This window comes from Diprion similis, chromosome 12 (genome assembly GCF_021155765.1).
Source record: "Diprion similis isolate iyDipSimi1 chromosome 12, iyDipSimi1.1, whole genome shotgun sequence".
Classification (NCBI taxonomy): domain Eukaryota; kingdom Metazoa; phylum Arthropoda; class Insecta; order Hymenoptera; family Diprionidae; genus Diprion; species Diprion similis.
Window position 1 is genome coordinate 14877266 of NC_060116.1, and position 18040 is coordinate 14895305.

The 18040-nt window shown below is 44.1% G+C and overlaps 1 protein-coding gene across 1 annotated transcript in view; it reads left to right on the plus strand.

The window, feature by feature from the left end:
* Window positions 1-12582: 12582 nt before the first annotated feature.
* The window catches only part of LOC124413132, a 40013-nt gene continuing 34555 nt past the window's right edge, over window positions 12583-18040 (plus strand). Inside the window, exon 1 of the mRNA XM_046893508.1 lies at window positions 12583-12857. Within this exon, the coding sequence (XP_046749464.1) occupies window positions 12767-12857 (91 nt within the window). The 5' untranslated portion in view covers window positions 12583-12766. The remainder of the gene's footprint in view (window positions 12858-18040) is intronic.

An 18040-nucleotide genomic window follows, 5' to 3' on the forward strand; every position in this document is an offset into this window, starting at 1 on the left:
CGTCTACGGATGTAAGAGCTGATTGATATCACTCGTCGAGGTACGCTGGCGTGGCGCCCCTCGACCACTGACCTAATCCACCCACGCCCCGAAAAAAACACAAACAAAAATGGAACACTCGGATCGAGCAAAAAATTATGACCAGAAAAAAAACCAGCACGTGGACCGAATCAGGCGCTGGTCTCTGGGTCGTTGTAAACGAGACTTGTTACCTCAGGATTCCTGACCAAGCCCTGACTGTTCTCGTGAGTGCCGGATACAGACGTTCAAGCACTCCAGGCTTCGCTCGACGCGTCACCGCGCAAAACTGAAACCGAAAGTTGTATTGTGATTACCTTGACTGATTTTTTTGACGTGACAATTAACTGCGCCAGCAACAGCCTCCTCAACTGATGTCTTATTTACAATTGTTTGGCAATTTTCCATCTTCTTCTATCCTCGAAAGAATTGCTCTTACCTAAGCTGAACATGGAATCATGCTTCTATCAACGCCGTGGGTTAAGTGGCAGCTGCCAGTAAACAAAGACTCGAGAGTAACATCGACTAGCTGTACGTGTCTCGGTGGTACCTATACTTCGCGCATTATTACTACAATCTTGACGAGATTGCAGTTTGTAGAGGTGCGGATAATAGGGATCGACCAACGCGAGAAGGGAGCGCCTGGCATTTAAATCGGCAACACCGAGGTATGCAAGGGCACACCAAGAATCGCACCTTCGATCCCATGTCTTCGCGATCTGCGATTTCCACAGCAGATACGTCGCGTCGCATCGTTCCTAACGGAAAAAGTTGGTAAAATTTGTCATGACAAAGAGTGAGCATCATCGCTTCGCGGTTGGGAAAAAGGAAGTGGTAACCATGCTTTTACCTCTAGCATCGGCATCTTTCTATCGTCTTGCTTGCTTGGCTTAGAATAAATCTCCCCAGAAGAGAGGCAGAACGAATTGTAGGCGAGTTCATTGAGCAGAAACTGGATCATGTACCACGTAAGGAAAATTATGCGCAACTAAGGGCCTGTTTCGATAGTTTATTCCGGAGCGTTGAAGCGGGAAAATTAATCCGTTACCGAGACGTAACAAGTTGGAAATAATAAGGTGGTGTAATCGCGACCTAGAATGTATGACGCGTCAATAATGATCAGCGATGCTGTTCGGAATTGTCTGATTTCAGTCACGAGTGTATATTCGAACAGTGTCGACGATATTGTGAACAATAGGTTTCTTGTTCCGCTCTCGACTTCTCATCGAATTGGACCCTGCCAGAGTCATATTTTCATTCCATCCCATTGCTGAACTGAGAGAGAGAGAGAGAAGGGACGAGAGGTCAAGGTGTGATCTTTGATCGACCTCCTTTGTGATCACCTGCAATCTCGTTTCTCACTCTCCTACTTCCCTCAGTAATTCCTCAGGAGTATCTCCGGCTCACCAGTTCGAAGGACACATCGTAATTGTCCAACGTGTCCTGCAGGTCCTGCATACCCTCGAATTACGCATCCTTAAGCAATGGATAAAACAATTCTCTCGTAAATAAAACAATAGTGTCGATAATCGCGAAACGTTGCGAAACTGTCATCGATCCACCGATGCCGGCCAAGGATCTCACTCACACTTTCCAATCCTCCCGAGTTCCCCAGTGAATCATGAGGTTCCCGGGGTTTCTTTCGATCACCCGATGTTTCAAACATGATCCTGAGAGTCGAGTCCGTGACTGGGAACCCAAAGCTTTTCGCAGTGATGCCGGAGAAGTACATCCAATTATCATTAAACAGAACGAATTAATGACGAGTAGGATATGTATGTACCGCGGTAAATGAATAGTTGAAGAATATGAGTAATTGTGGAGTGATTGAGGTGCAGAAATTGGCAGGTACCGTGATTCGAGCGCATTTCTTGTTTTCTAGAGAATGAACATTGTGTTTATTATTTAATGGAAGCTAATGCCTCGGTAATAAGTTTTTACGAGCCGTTAGTATGATGTAGTTCCCAGGTAACGGCCACTTGCCTACATATCGTATAACAAAGAACTGCAGTTTCATTGGCCGTTAGGCAGTCACTTGGTACCCACGATCCTTCGAACGATTGAAATGAAAAAAGCAAACGAAAACCAGAAGCAACGAAAAAGAACAAGTCGATTGCTTTCTTTGTAGCTTTTCCCCCAACAACGGTATGTGGGATTAATTATCAGCCCGATTGAAACCCGTGACTGTCATTATAATGGAACCTGGAATCGAATTAGAAAGGAAAAAAAGAACATCTCGACACCTTAAATACCGGCAATCGGCGGCGTTCTTGATAGATTTTTTGGAGAACGGGCATTCTGGTCGGGCGTTCCATGCATGGCTCGATGTCGGTATAGGTAAATAACGAGAGCAGAATTTCACTTCGACATCCGTCCTGAGCTTCGTCGCCGGCACGTCGCTCCGTCGCAGCGTTAGGAACGTTCGATTCCCACTGACCTATTCCGCTCCGGATCCTGCAACGTCGTGATTTAGCAAAGTGCGATGAACCAACTTGGAGGCAACATGAGCCTGCAGTCGTGCAGCCGCGCATCCGTGCATCTGGTCGTTAGCCGCATACATCAGCACAACCGAGTCTCTCACAATCACTTTCTGCATTAGCTCAGGCCTTTTCACCACCTCGAAGCCCCCCAAGCACACGTGTGAGTTCTCGCCCGAGTCCGCAGAGGCACCGATGGAGAGACGTAAGACGGATACACCTACTCATCTCACTTCCATCGCGTGAGTTATTGCACACTGGACGTGATTGACTCTTTGTTGAGCCGTTGTCTTGTTACGCTAGATCTGGTCATCCTTGAGCCAGGGCCTCGTGATCTCAGATTTCTAAAATAATTTATCGAACATCGACCAAATATGAATACCTAGCCATTTAGAATTTGTGACCAGGTCCTTTCGGTCTGTTGAAAATTGTGTATCCGAGCGCTTCTGAGCGTCCTCGCATGCTCATTTTCATGGATCGGTTAAACCTCGCTCTCGTGTATCTCGTAACACTTCAGCTCTCACGAGGAATCGTTATAAGTCGTTGTCGGCTTGCCGAGATCCTCATAAAGCAAGCCAAGGCTTGACGTACATGATATACTGGTTCGATCCACACGGTGACTCACGACTTTCAGAAGAATCATAAGTGATGTTATATTGAGGAATGGAAAGCGGGATCGAACAGGACTGGCTATTGAATACCTGTCACCTCAACCTCGGGAGGAAATGTTTATTGGATCAAAACGAGGTCCAAATGTGAAGAATCATTGTCGTCGAATCGAATAAAAGAAAGATTTCGAAGGTAATAAGCACTTTCTTTCGACGCTTCGTAGTTGTTACTTATATTACTATATAGTACTACAAAAACGAACGACGTGTTCATTATAAACACACATGGTGAATTTCACCGCAATTTACAGTTTTCTCTACTGTGTAACCTGGACATTCGAAGTGTTCTTTTTTCCCAGCATTCTCGATCCGCCCACAGCACCGAATTTACCCGACTGTTATATCAGCCCTAAATGGAGAATATTTTTGAGGCAGGAGAGTTCGCTCGCCGCAGTGTCCAGAACGTTTGTAAGATACAATTACGCAAGGTGTACCGTTCAAAAATTTCTCCGGATGATTTAGCAAGGTGTGTACAGAGTAGGAAGTATAAGTACTTTTAACTTTTTCCCTTGCTTTTTTTCCAGCTTGGATATATGCGTTGGGGCCCACCACCCGCGAGTCGGTTCGACGGCCTCGCCGATCGGTTACGCCGATTTGTTTTTCGTCAACGAGGAACCTGTCTACGCGGCGCAATTACGATCGCTGAGAGAATACTGTGCCTGTACCTTTTCATCCATGGATCACCATCGCCCTGTAAAACAGAAAGGCTGCGTATGAAATATCGCTGGTTTCCTCAGTGACTCGGCAGTGTTGTCTCAGCAATTGAGAAGGCTTGTTTCAGCTCACTATCGCCCTGACCAAATCTTCGCTGACGAGAATCCCGGGTTCTTGTTTCACTCAGAAAGCGATCAGCCTCCGCTGAACCGCGTACCATTGTCAGCAGAATCGATTTATCTTACGTAATTCAATCAATACACCGAATTGCTGGTTCCTTTTCACCAGTTAATAACTTCGGTTAGATAACCTCATACTATCTCCTAATGATATTGCACTGCTTTGTCCAAATAACAAAACGCAGCCTGTTGTTGTATCACAATCTTTTTCGCCGTTCGGGGTTAACCCGACGGTCTTTAATGTCACGTTCTACGTATTTCGCGCGTTCACCAAGCCTTTGGAAAGAAAGTCAAGTAAAGAGACATGCGATGACGGAGTATTGAATAAAAAATTATGTAAAATACCTGAGGAAAAATTCAATAACTAATCGAATTCATTCTAAACTGTAGCAACGTCCTTTTCGAGCAATTAGCAAGGATATCATCCCGATTACTTCGAGTGCATCGGTGTCCAACGACTTGTTTACAGAAGGCCGAGAATGGGTTGGGCAAGAATTGAGCAGCGTGGAGATTTGGTAGCCAGACGCGATTGGTAAGAAGCTGATTGCCCGTTAAGCAGAAGAAAGTTGGGCTGGGCTGATATACAAGCGAGAAGTGTGACATCGCCGACCCGTCATGTCAGTCGATTTGAAATCCAATTGTTACCAGTTTTCGCCCACGATAAGAGCGGGAGAAGCGGCAATATTCCACGTGTTAAATCATAATGAAATATGCTCAATTGACTCCCGTCAAGATCGGAGGAGGTGTTATTCTTGGATTCGGCAAAACTCAGTGTGCGTGTGCAGATCATTGCAGCACTGACACAACAATTGACTTGAGAAAAGTAACGAGCAACTTCAAGAACGGCACTACTGAACATGGAGTCTATATTTTGCATCAGGAGCCAGGTGAGCTGTCTCCATTCGCATGCACGAAGTTGACTTTTGTTTAGTTTCATCTCTATAATATACCGTGGCGTGATATTAAAAGGTTATATCGCGACTGTGAGAGCTCTTCCAGGGTGAGAATACCGCTCAGTATATTACGAATTTCGAGTTCATCGGATCAGGTAATGAAGATCAGCATACCAGAAGCTGTAGGGTGGTCCAGTTGCGCAACGATTCCACCCAGGCGATAGCAGAGAACCGTGGTCCCCCGCAGGAGAAGGTGGTGAAGTGAGTCGATGCCCGTGATCGGGAACAAGCGTGGGCACCAGGATCAGAACACCGTGCCTCCTTAGCCGCAAAAGGCTTGGAGGTGACGCAAAGTGTTAAGCCGACGAGGATTGGAATTCAAAATATCCATAGTGCAGTCGTTGTCCGCTGAAACCTCGTCATTCATCACGGTCGCCGGTTAATCACCTCCGAGTAGAGAAAACATGTGAAAAAGATTTCGCTCACTTAAAGTGAGAGGCTGTTTTGTGTTCACCGGTTTTTTGGGATTCTCCTCGATTAGATCTGACATCGAGGACTGTCATTGACGGGAACAATGGACCGAATCATCACACTCGAAAATAATCAACGGACAAAAGGCAGGTACTCATGACTTCGAATGGTCCAGACCATTCATGCAAATGCCTTGTTCATTCTCCGGGCGATTATAACCGTGTCAAAGATCGCGATATCGGACAGTCACGACCTGAGCAAATCGTAAGCGCGTAGCACTGAAGGCGGCGTGATTTTATGTGGTGTAACAGTTTCCTTCCGCGTCTTTTGGTGGCTGAATTTGTCTACTGTTAGCGCAGAGGTGAAAGGGTGCGGTCGGTCGTAGCCCGGGTGTTTTACCTTGCCTGAAAAATTTCGATCAAGTGAGTTTCGAAAGCAGCTTTGTTAGGTCTGTTGTCCGATGATTACGATCACCCAAGAATATTACACTGAAGCGAATTATCGCCAGCTGAGTAAGCCTGGCCATGTGGACTGGGTGAGATGAACAATGGTTGCAGCGGTGTGGAACAATGAGAGCTCTTTCCTAGAGTAGCTCACAATTATAATATACGATTCCACAAGTCATTCCAAGTTAATTATAAACATTTTACACCTGGGAAGTGAGACGATGTAGTGCAGCGGCTGAACTTTCAACCGTAGCTGTATACTTTTTCACACATGAATAGGTATAGCATTATAGTCACGTCCGCATGTAATTCGCGCTTTGAGATTTGCATTTGAGATGCGGATTCTGCGGGGTTACTTTCCGCGTATGGATTGTTCGAACGCCTGTTTCCGCTGACGAATTATCGATTCGTGCGTCATCTAACAGCGAATTATATTATACTCGGCGGTATAACAAAGTGTGGGTCAATCCATCACATCGCTCGGATAAAATCGGCATAAATTTGCATGAGTTTACAAACTACGTGATTTATTAATTATTATATCTCGTTTGAAAGTTGAACGCCAGGCGATCCCTGATACAAATGTATTTCGCGTTTGCGGTTCTAACACCCATTGCGCGTCACTCACGAGACGGCGGTGATGAATAAAAACCGGGCACAATCGCTTGATAGCCCATAGCAAATCCATTAACCACAACTCCGAAGACTTTCGGCGGAGTCTTAAGTGCGTGAAATCATTTTCGAGCCATTTGCATAGGTATACAAATGACAATTGGCCAACTCCGGGCTCTCCGGTCTCTCCGGTTATCCCGGTACAGGTCCACTAGGTAATCGGAAACAGCATAGGTACTCCCGTGCTCTTGTAACTACGGTGCTTACACGCGTTGTTGCAACTGGGACAATAATAACCGGCAAGCAGTTTGATCAAGACCCACTGACCTTTTATTACAGTTTGTGCATACATACGCAGGACGTATCGCTGGAACCCCACCTCTATAAAATTGTTTGACAGCCATAATCGCCAAATTGCACAACGACGACAATAAGGCGCGTAAAATCGTGGAGGATAACGTCTGATCCGATGATCTTTCCAAGAGACCACGTCGCAGTGTGTGTGATTTCCAATAGTTGGAAGCGGTCTCTCATCGCTGGTGAATATCTTCATGTTTTCCATAAAAATATAGGTAAATTGTTTACCATAACGTAATAGCCATACCCAAGAGCACGTCTGCGATCTTTTCACCTCGCTTCAGGCGCTCACTGAACCTACAATAATTCAGTGTCCGCAACCAAGACGCGATGTGTGTCTGTGGGTGGAAAACTCATCAAGAGATCACGAGAACGGCCAATCAAATTGCAATTAAGTAATCATCGCATAAATCATATCCTGTGGAAATTCATGCAAGCCCTGGTAAACTAAACACATATACTTCACTCGAGAGCTGCTGTAAATTATTCATTACGATCCAGAGTGAATTATGATCGGTACATATCTTTCCGCTTCCTCGATCTGAACTTAAGACATCGGGGATTTTTAGGATCGATAATCTCTTCTTCTGGTACATCGAATATTTTACCATACCAGGTTTTCACACGAATGCTGATCGATAGCAGTCTTGAATTTTTCTTTCATGGAATCTGTTTTGCTTCGTGGTAACCGCGAGAAGAGGTTCGCCTACATGGCGCAGATGTAGGACAAAGATAAGACGGAGCATTGTTTAAGCCCAGTTATCCCTTCCAACCTCGACTCGACGTGGCTAGACTTTCATGTGCGCTGCTCATTAAACAAGATATACTCTCTTGTTGCGGAACCTCGATCCGTTTCGCTTTTGGAAAATCTTAGTGTATTCTCGAAATTAAAAAGTAAAAAGATTCCGACGATAGTTGTTCGTGAATCCTGAGAATCGTTCGAGACAACCCCACTTCTTGCCAATCAAAAGCCATGTTTGAAACATCAAAGCCTTCAATGGAAGTAAGTAAACACTGATTGCAGCGCATCGCGATGCCCTTGCAGATTGCAATCGGACAGATATCTGGATACTGCAGGATATGTGGTACAGAAAACAGCGACTTTAGCTTGTGCAAGTCAAGCACAAGCCAACCTTCTTGGCTTCTATTTGTATTAATTGGCAGATGGAGTTATGGCATGGGTGAATTGAATGGGGTTTGTATCGGGGACAAATAGATCACTGACGGATAGCGCAGCGGTGCAGTGTAGAGTCTTGTTAGTCACTTGAATCATCCGTGTTACTCTCACGCCAGCTCAGGTGCTGGTCTTGAAATGTACCAGCAGGACTGGAAGCGTGCTGATCGAGACGTGCTAAACTACTTATACGACTCTACTCGAGTCGGCTCACACTCGCAGTGACATTCGCAGACACGGTTGAAAACTCAACCACGTGCAGTGACACACCAGGTGCTGAAACGGAACGGCACATGGAGCGTGGTTAATTAGCCCAAGAGGTAGAAGCGTGGTCGAGATTATGTTGGAAGCGTCTGATCCGCAGTTGATACCCTGAAAAGGAACCAACCGGGCTCTTATCTTCGCTCCTCGAGGCGTCGGTGATGTAATTCCTTATACATATCCTGCATGTGAATGCCGATTATTGCTGAGGATTACGCACCGAATCGCCAATTATTTTCCACGATTGAAACGCAGCGTCCCATCGGCATCAGCGATTATGCAGTTATAGATGCATAAGGAACGACGAGATGATTTCTTCGATTTTTGCCTATCGCCTCATATTTCTTGCAACATGATTTCTGTTCAACGATCGAGCCGATCTGTTAGACCGTCACGAATCAAGCGCATCCAATTTGCTTCGCTCTCAATTAGCCAACAAATTGACATCTCTTCTTACCCCTGGAGCAACGGTAACTCCATAACGATCGTTATAATCCTAACTCTCAATCTGATCGCTATTTACAAAGCGCTTTTCACCTTTACACATTTGCTCGCGTCGTTTCTGCACTGATGTCATCAACTGCATTCATGAGAATAATGCATGGAAGGTTGAAATTTTCTTTTCGTTAGAACTTCTTCTGCTAGTACAACGCGCACATAGAGAAGACACTTTCTAATGACGACGATGAGTCTTCATTGTGTCGACGTTATCGTTTCAATTCCGTATCAGTGCAAGAAGGTCTTGCTTGATGAATTAAGAAAAGGACTCGTAATGTTCAACCGAATTAATGTAACAATGAGATGAAAGGCCGTTGAGAACAAGCATAGAAAAGAAGGCTATGCAAACGCGTGAGTTCCACAACTCGCACGACGACGGGATAAGGAGCATCGAATAATAAGCTTATATACCCGTATCGGCAAAGGAGTAAGTACAATTAATTACCAACTCCTGCCCTCGATATTACTCTTGTGTGTACGATGAATTGTCTGACACATTTAACGGGTCACAGTCATTACTATATACGTGGCGAAATATTACGGCCAGTCTCATGTGTGTTGAAACAGAGTGACTCCGATCGGCGTGGGAGATTGTGAGGAACTTTTCCACTTCAAGGCCGACGAAAGTATGAATACGAACATTACATGGGTGTAAGCCATGGTGTTCATTCGCGTCCAGAGAATGAAATTCAAGTGCAGCGACAGCTTTCAGTTGACGTCGATGACACAACTCGCACATCGCATGACAATCGCAAAGTCCTCCGAATGCGATCCTTGAAGGCGTTCAGACCTGCTAAATTGTGTCATAGTAGATGCCTCGAAGGCTCGTCCGAATCCCTGTTATCAAAGAAATTACAATGTTAAGTATCCGCAATTGCTACATTGGCAGCTAGTGGGAGGATCATCGTAAGACAGTCGATCGCGCAAGTAACCTTTTATTCCCATCCGTAGTGGAAAAAAATCGTTGAGTCACAAATGCCAGCTCTTGATGCCACACATTGAAGTGCTTTACAATGCGATCTCGAATAACAGTCATGGGACTTAGTAATGGAGGCAGCGGATCATGTGCTCTAGGTGAACGATGATCAAAAGGTACATTAGCCGAATCTTTCATTGCTCAAGTCAAGTTGGGGGGAGAAAATTAACGATGAGGAAACCACGAAAAACATGATTCAAAGGGCGTCCTCGTCCTCTCGCTCCTGAGCTGTAATTATCAATAGCACCTTCGCCGCGTATGCGAGCCTCCACAACAGTCAGCAGCTCGAGTTATCCGGTTACCGAGCAGTGCGATATAGTCTGTACTTCCGTGTTGAACGTCAGAGAGCAGTTGAGAAGTTAAACAGTTGAGATCAGCCGAAGAGCGAGAGGCGCCGATCTCCGGTTTCAAACGGAGGAACGCAGCGTGCCACTTCTAAAATAAGAGGTGAAATGGACGTGCCTACATAGACCCAATTACCCATGCGTGAGCACACGTCGTGCAATATCATTGTAACAAGGCCATCGTGACCTTGCCATTTGGTGTTTCTTAATCGTAACACTCCACATTGCTTCAGCCCGTGCCCACATGAGGTGAGAGCGACAAAAAACTCGGCAAGAAAAAAGAAACAGTTTCCGTCGGTTCCGGCCGTTCGTTGGTGCCTTGATTTAACCCGTGACATCAGAGCTAAAGCGGCGACCACACCCACGATAACCGGTAAGGAAGCCGGACGACAAGAACGCGGAAGAGTAGCTTCGCCTAGCTGCAGCTCTATGAGATACTGGATCACATAAATCGCGATCGCGAGTAACCGCGTCGACAAGGTCTGCTGAATAATTAATGAGCACTGGATCGCTTCGAATCCGCAAGAATTAACTCTGTGACGACCATGCTGCTGCTGCTGCTACTGCATCGGGTGCATTCGTTGATCGTTGGGAATCGCTGACGGGGTTCCAGCGGACATCAATAAATTCATCATCGATTCAAGTCAGCAGCAGCCTGCCATGCATGGAACGGCTCAAACGATTCTCAGACAAATTCCTGCAGTCCACGATCGTTTATAGTGGGTACTTTACTCCTTTACGCTTACCAGGCAAGGATATCTGATAGCCACTTCGAATCTGGTCACCTCCCGCTGCGATCCACGGGATTTATCGCAGCGGGTGATTGAATCTGAGTTAATCTCTTATGTAAATATCTTCTCACAGCTTCGAGTCATGTATACGTGTGGCTCATGAACGTGTCGTTTTAAGTTGGGATACATAAACCCTTGTTCAAATTGGGGACGAAAATATCTGAGCGAATTTTTCGTCACGAAAAAATTACTGCCGAATATTTGATCGATCTTTAATTATATATCTTGTATTTTAATTCGCACAGCGTATAAATTTCTGCCTCTTTTATGAGCGCAAATCGTCATTTACAATCGAAATCTGCAACTTGCAATTTTGAATTAAGAAAGTGATATATTTTTTATCGTTTGATCGTGTCTGCTGTGTCGAACGGATGATGAATCTCAAACTCGTGTCGAACAAGCAATTGCTCAATATTTTCAGGGATTACAAGTCGCGGATAAAGAGGCGGTCTCATTCATGGATTTAGATCTTAGTTTGTTGGGCTGTCTTAGTGACATACTAATGCGAAGATTACGTTATTGTTCGCTAGACGCGCAATATTATTGCTCCGGATCGCAGCTTATACTCTGGTGCACTTTCTCATCTGGTTCATAGATCGCAACAACCAAATTACACGTATACAATAACCCGGTTCTACGTCGACATCACTTCAGCTTGTAAAGTTGCCTATCAAACATACAATTGTAGACTCCGTTGCAGCTGCTGCTCGACAAAGTAAGTTTGTGATGAAGATCAGCCGAGGCTGAGGAGAAATGGCTTGTGCCAAAAACCCACGGTGACATTTAACACCGTGTGAAATATTCTGGAGATCCCACATGCTTCAATGTAGATGCGGAGTAGATAATCCTCATCTTTTGAACACACAAATTTTTCTTGTTTCGACACTTCCTGCCACTAATTGCTATACCGCATTTCCTTTACTGTTCACAGGATGCAAGGATACTCGATGACGCAAATGCTGTTCACTATTCTGGTTATTATGCAATTCTAATCCTTAAGATAAGTTTCTACTTTAGCAGGCATTCATTTGAACTTGAAGGATAATATTGTGAAAATTGTATTTTATTGAGTTGTTAGTGTACATCAATTTCTCGTACTACAGTATTGAACTGAAATTAATACCGGTAAACAGAAACCCTCGTCTTCCTGTTCAGCGTCATCAGTGCTTCGTGCATCATGGGTTTTGAAAACCTTGTTAGCTGAAACAGGTATGTGACCGGTCAATGGACGCTCGAGCAGCGTGCAAAGTGTTGCGATAAAAGTCACCCGTGCGAATCGCTTTTCTCCGCGTGCTACTGAAACAGTGAAATTCTTTCGAAACGTCGATGGCGTGTGTAATAAATGTTAAGAAAAAAATACATGTGAACAATTTTTATCGTAGTAATAATATCCAGTGACTAGCTGGTCTCAAGCAAATCGGCGTCTTCCAAGCCTTCATCGTCGTTAGATCAAAAATTGCAATAGCAAAAAAAGCTCGGAAACCTGCCGGAAAAAATTCATCCGCCTGCCGTTTTTGACGGGGATTCCTTATCTCCATGGCGCCAAAATCAAACCAGTTCCACGTGTCCGGTTTGAAGTGCGCCGTTCGCTATGGAGGATCAAGTGAGGGAATTGTGCAGAGGCGAGAGCGCTTCTACGGAGAATGAGTGAGTGAGTGAGTGAGTGAGCGAGGGAGGGAAGCTTCTCCCCCCCCCCCCTTCCCTCTTCGCAAGAAGAGGAGCTTTCCTGATTCCGAGCGTCGCTATAAAGCCGGTGAAAGCGGCCGGCGGCCCTCCAGACTCCCGTATAGCCTGACAGCGGTAGGAACTCTGTCGACTTTTAGAATCAGATTCACAGGCGGGCCAGTAGTCTCGAGTATTCTCACTCCGCAGTTTACCTCAAACCCAATTTCGTATTCGCGAAAATATTGCACGGTTATAAAGAGTTCAACACCTGCCCACGTGACCATGACACCGAAGACCGCCTTCGCGATCATCACTGGACTCCTCGTGGCGACCCAAGTTCTCGGATATCCACCGCAGGATCGACTCATGCCAGGTATGTGCAAATCTGTTTACCAAAGTCACTGTAAAACGGTGAAAAAATTTATTGCGGGTGAATATTTTTGGGAAATTTTCATTCGACAGAAATGCCTCAACGGCGGCTCGAAACATGAAATATCATGCAAAAATTACTATTTTCTAATTTGAGAATGACCTACTTTTAAGAAGTTTAGTTTCCTAGCTTATTGGAGCTAATTTTTCGAAACAGAGATGTTTTCCTGAAAATACATTGCTACGTTAACGTTACTAACTTTAAGCTTATAAATAATTCAAACCACTCGAAAATATGTCGCTTGAAAAAATTCATCGAGGAATCAGGATCGATTTTGATATCTCCATGTGCGAAATTTGTTTTTATAAAATTTAACAAGGTGTCTTGTTTGAAAACTATTCTGACGAGGAAAACCGGCTTTTATAAAATTTATTAAAACATGTCTAAGAGCATATCAGTGTTAGCCTGATAAATTTTGCTAATAATTTACGTGTTTCAATAAAAATTCATTCTCTTGATATCGTGAAAGTGTCGAATACTTGCGCTACTTCCCAGTTAAACTTCGAGGATATACATACTAAATTTTATAGAAACCTGGTAGCGGAAACTCGGTATCCAATTAATTGTACCTAATTCACACCGTGCCGTCAAGCATTGATCGGTATCTATTGTAAAAGTAACGAACAACTCTTGAAATATAATTAAATTGGTAAAACAAATTATGGTTTCAAGCCGGTCTATTTCCTGTTACGTCTTCCCGTAGCTCTGGTGAATGTAAGTGAAGAGATTTAATGCGTGAGGTTGTATCTCACGTCGATTCACGTCCGTAACCTGCAGCGTCGTGATTATACGTATTTCCGCGGTTGTTGTTATTGTAATTGTCCGTAACTTAATAACAGCAATGCTCTTTCTGCCTGCCAACGGTTACTCGCGAAGCCCCTCATCCCCGAGTCTTGCAACGGAGAGTATTAAAATGCACTTCCGCGTTCATAGATTGCAAAAGTAAGAGTTATAACGCCCGAAAGGGTGACTGAAAAACTGTACTTTTTGCAGCAATCTTTTCAACAGCTGATCGCAGCATTTTCATTGCCGTTATGCCGACTTGCTATAGTCTGGCGAGTTTGAATTCCCACTATCACCGGAATAACGAAATCCCGTGAAATTCCGCAGAAACTAAAAGGTGTTTATGAAATCCAGCGAAACCTTGACTCGGCTTTAATCACCTCTACGCGTGCTAGTTATTGGACTTGAAGTTTCTCTTGTGTAGAGGTGCAGCATACTGTGCAGCGCTAAACACAGTTCAACAGCGCAAAAGAGACACGGGTTATGCTATTGCCCACCACAACGTGTTAAGTCACGTGCGACACGTGACTGCATCCTCTGCACGTGACTATCCTGCAGACTCGGAACTCGAGACTGCAGTACTCCGCAAAACGCACGTGCGTTTCTTCAGTGCTTCGTAATGCTCGTCAGACACGCATTCTCGCGTCATTTTTCTCCGAAAAAAATTGTCTATTCTGCATCGATTTTCATTTCGTCATAGTATTACATTTAGATCAAGTTAATCCAAAATTTATCAACTTTTTTTTATTCAAACACACAATTTGATCAATTCGGAACCATGAATATTGAAAAAAATTTTGTCTCTTATACTCTATGAACTGAGTTTCGATCAAATCTAGTTCTTCTTCTAGTCCTGCTTCATGCCTGAGTATTCGCGCATTAATATGTCAGTGATGAAAACTTGCGAACGGTTCAAAAGACCGATCGTCAAAAATGCTATCTCCACCTGCCTACGTCCATTGAAATGCAAAATATTCCGGTTGTCTAAACCGAAATGGGGACACGGTCAGAAATCGGTAAGCCCGTGTAATATCTCGACGGTTGGTTTAATATTGTACGCGTATACACAGAACCGAGATCCTTTTGTGACAAAAATAACCCAGCACGACACGTTAGGTCAGAGTAGTAGCGACTGGGTGGATAATTGTGTGACATTCAGTGGTTTGGCGAGTCGAAAATCGAGTATCGCGTTACTGTCAACGAAGACAATGATATTAACGAGGTCAAGAGTCGGGAGTCAGTCTGGAGAAAAATTTACCAGAGTGTAAAACAAACATTGTGATAAAAAGTGGAAAAATCAATATGAAGAGGTGAGTATCAAGCGATTCTGAAGTCCCACTTGAAGGTGTTTGTTCGCACGCTCGTTCCTCCCGCGTTGGCCTCGATGCCACGGTATCTCTTTGCAATTCGAGTAGACATTTTGACTTGTAAAATTGAAATCAACGCCGTATCATACCAGGTATTAAATTCCATCGTTCTCAGAGCGCGATGCTTGGCCTTTGACACAAGGTGCCTGATTGTGAGCGATTTTCGTCCCTGGTGATCGAGGCCGCAGCCACTTCCTGTGTACCGGTGATCGGGTCCATGGGGAATTGCGCGTTCTGAGTACAGACCGTGAATGAAAACTCTGTATCAATACCCGCGGTCGGATTGACATTAATTAAGGTTTTCTACCCGCGCGCAGTTCCTGCAACCGCGTAGAAAGTTGACGGTTAAATCAATAACTGGCATATGCGTGCGTTAGAGGTGCTTTAATCCGTTAAATATCATCGACTATTACCGGCAATAAAATGTAGGTATATGAGTTACGTTGTACTCAGGTGCAGGACACATTAAACGAGGGCAAGAATCACGTGGAGTTATATTCATTGCTGGCCCCCGCATATCGAAAGGCACATTCATACGTAGGTTGATAAGCTGCGGTCTAATCAATACGAAGAATGTTAAATTAGACGTTAGAAACGCGCACGCCCAGTTGTAATAAACTCTACGGGTGAAACAAGTTTCATTGTCTCCTGGGATGCAATCGAACTGACTCCACAATTTCTTCAACATGCCTGTCGTTAATTGACTAACCGTTTTCTTTTTCCTTTTTTCCCTCTCATTTTGTAATGCCCATTTCTCGCTGTTATAAATTCCATCCGAGTGCATTTTTACACCCGTTTACCTGTAGGTAACTACCTGCACGCTCACATGCACCCGCGTTCAGGTTGTAATTTTTTTTCTCCTCTCCCTCTCTTCAAATATATATATAGTAGTACATGTATATATAAATTCCCTGTCAGCTATTTGCACCGTTAGATATACGTATACATATATATATATACACACACACATCCTATGTACATACATAATATAAATGCAACGCATGACTTTCATTTGCTCAATCGATGCGATATCCGATCTCGAACGATCGATCGATCGATCGATCGATTCACGGTACGTCAAGGAATAAAAAATTATTCCGAATGAATTTCGAACCTGATAGGTATTTCCTCCGCCTCCTTGCAGCTAGCGCACAGTGCCAGCGATTTATATTCGGAATCTAATCTCGGTTCTGAACCCGATCTAACGATGCAGTGACAAATATATCCAAAGCGAATGCCCTTAGATGGGAAACGCAATTATTCAGCTATCGGAGGAACATTAAACCTGCACCTCGATCTTTATAAAACTGTGGCTAAAGCGCAAGGCTCGGTCACCTGTCGCAGATAAATCAATTGTTGTTTAAGACCGCTCAAGCCTCGATCGCTGCCACAAGAACCGCATTCCGTGACCACCGAACGCCAAGCATTTTATACCCGCACCTTCAAACTCCTGCGCACATAGTCGCACAACAACGATCCGTAATAATTACTCATTAGAATCATGCTGCAATCAAACCATGCGCACACGTGCGATGCATTGAATGCCGGCTTTCCTCAATATCAATCCTCAACTTCGTTAGACCGACATTTCTTACACAATTTTTTTATCCCCATATATATTTCATCAAGCTCAATTTATGCTATTAAGATTTTACTTTATCATAATCTGCAATAGTTCACGTGACTAGATGCGATTATTTCATTGAATGTATTGCAAAATTTAGGATGAAATCGCCTGATTTTTTTATTTATTATACGGGGATTATAATACAGACTTATGAAGTGAAAGTTTTTTGGAAAATCCTCTCGACAATTTTTGGGTTCTCAGAAATTACATCGGTTCTTATTTTACCCACGAATATTGTCAATAACCAAAGAGCGCAACACGACGTCAGAGTATCTTATACTCATGACTCAGGATTACCTGCGGCGCACTCGCAATAATCAGTCATTCGTGCATGTCGAATTCTGTCCATTTGATTTTCTTTCAACGGTAAAAATGAATAATAATAGTCGATCATTCTCGTCCGTGACAATTCTCGACGTCTTGTCGATGGAAAAAAGGAATCTGAATAATTCAATTCTCAATACGAGAATCGGTAAAAAGTGGAGGCATCGATTCAGGGGTCAGTTTCTTGTCGCCGTGCATGAATTCCCACAATGAACTGACAAAAAGTATCGATTCGATGCCAGAGTGCAAGAAACCAGGCTTGCATAACTTGAACGTAATGCCGAATATTCCGTAATCGTTTTGCAAAAAGCATCTCGTCCGCAAACACGCGACCTGCGGATACACGTGACGGCGCTCCTACGTCGTCGGCAGGCCGTCACGTGTAGCTAATGCAGTTGTAAACTGCAAGCAGCCGAGTAAATCTTACGCCGTGATGCAGCAGCCTGCGTTCCTGGACCTGACCGCCAGTCTAAGAGTATCGAATGCCCTCCTTCGACACCGTCGTCTGCTGCACGTGAACGCGATGCATGCGACCTACGACGATCGGCCGACTAAGACTATATATATATATATATGTCTTAAAAGTGCAGCGGTGATCGTTGACGCGATTGTTATTCCCTTGCAGCCGGTATCAGGGTATCAACTTAATTACACCCTGAATGCGTATTAGGTGAATGCAATTAGTAAGGTCGAATACTCGAGACCTCGTTGAGAATGTAAAGAAACCTGATATTTTAACATTTGCGCTGATATTTTACTTGACTTTTCGATTTATATTGCAAGCGCGATTACGGATAGAAGAGTTGGCGAATTGTGGAAACAATTACCGTGGGAATGATGATTGAAATAATTGCAAGAAGAGTAATTGTATTGAAAAGGTCGTTTCTGCATCCCCCGAACACATATATATATATATGCAATAATACCGTGGATATCTACAATAAAATATCGAAGTCAGCAAAGCCGATATAATGAAGCTCGGAGGGCAAAGCGTGAATTTCGCAATGCGCGAAACCTATAGGCTG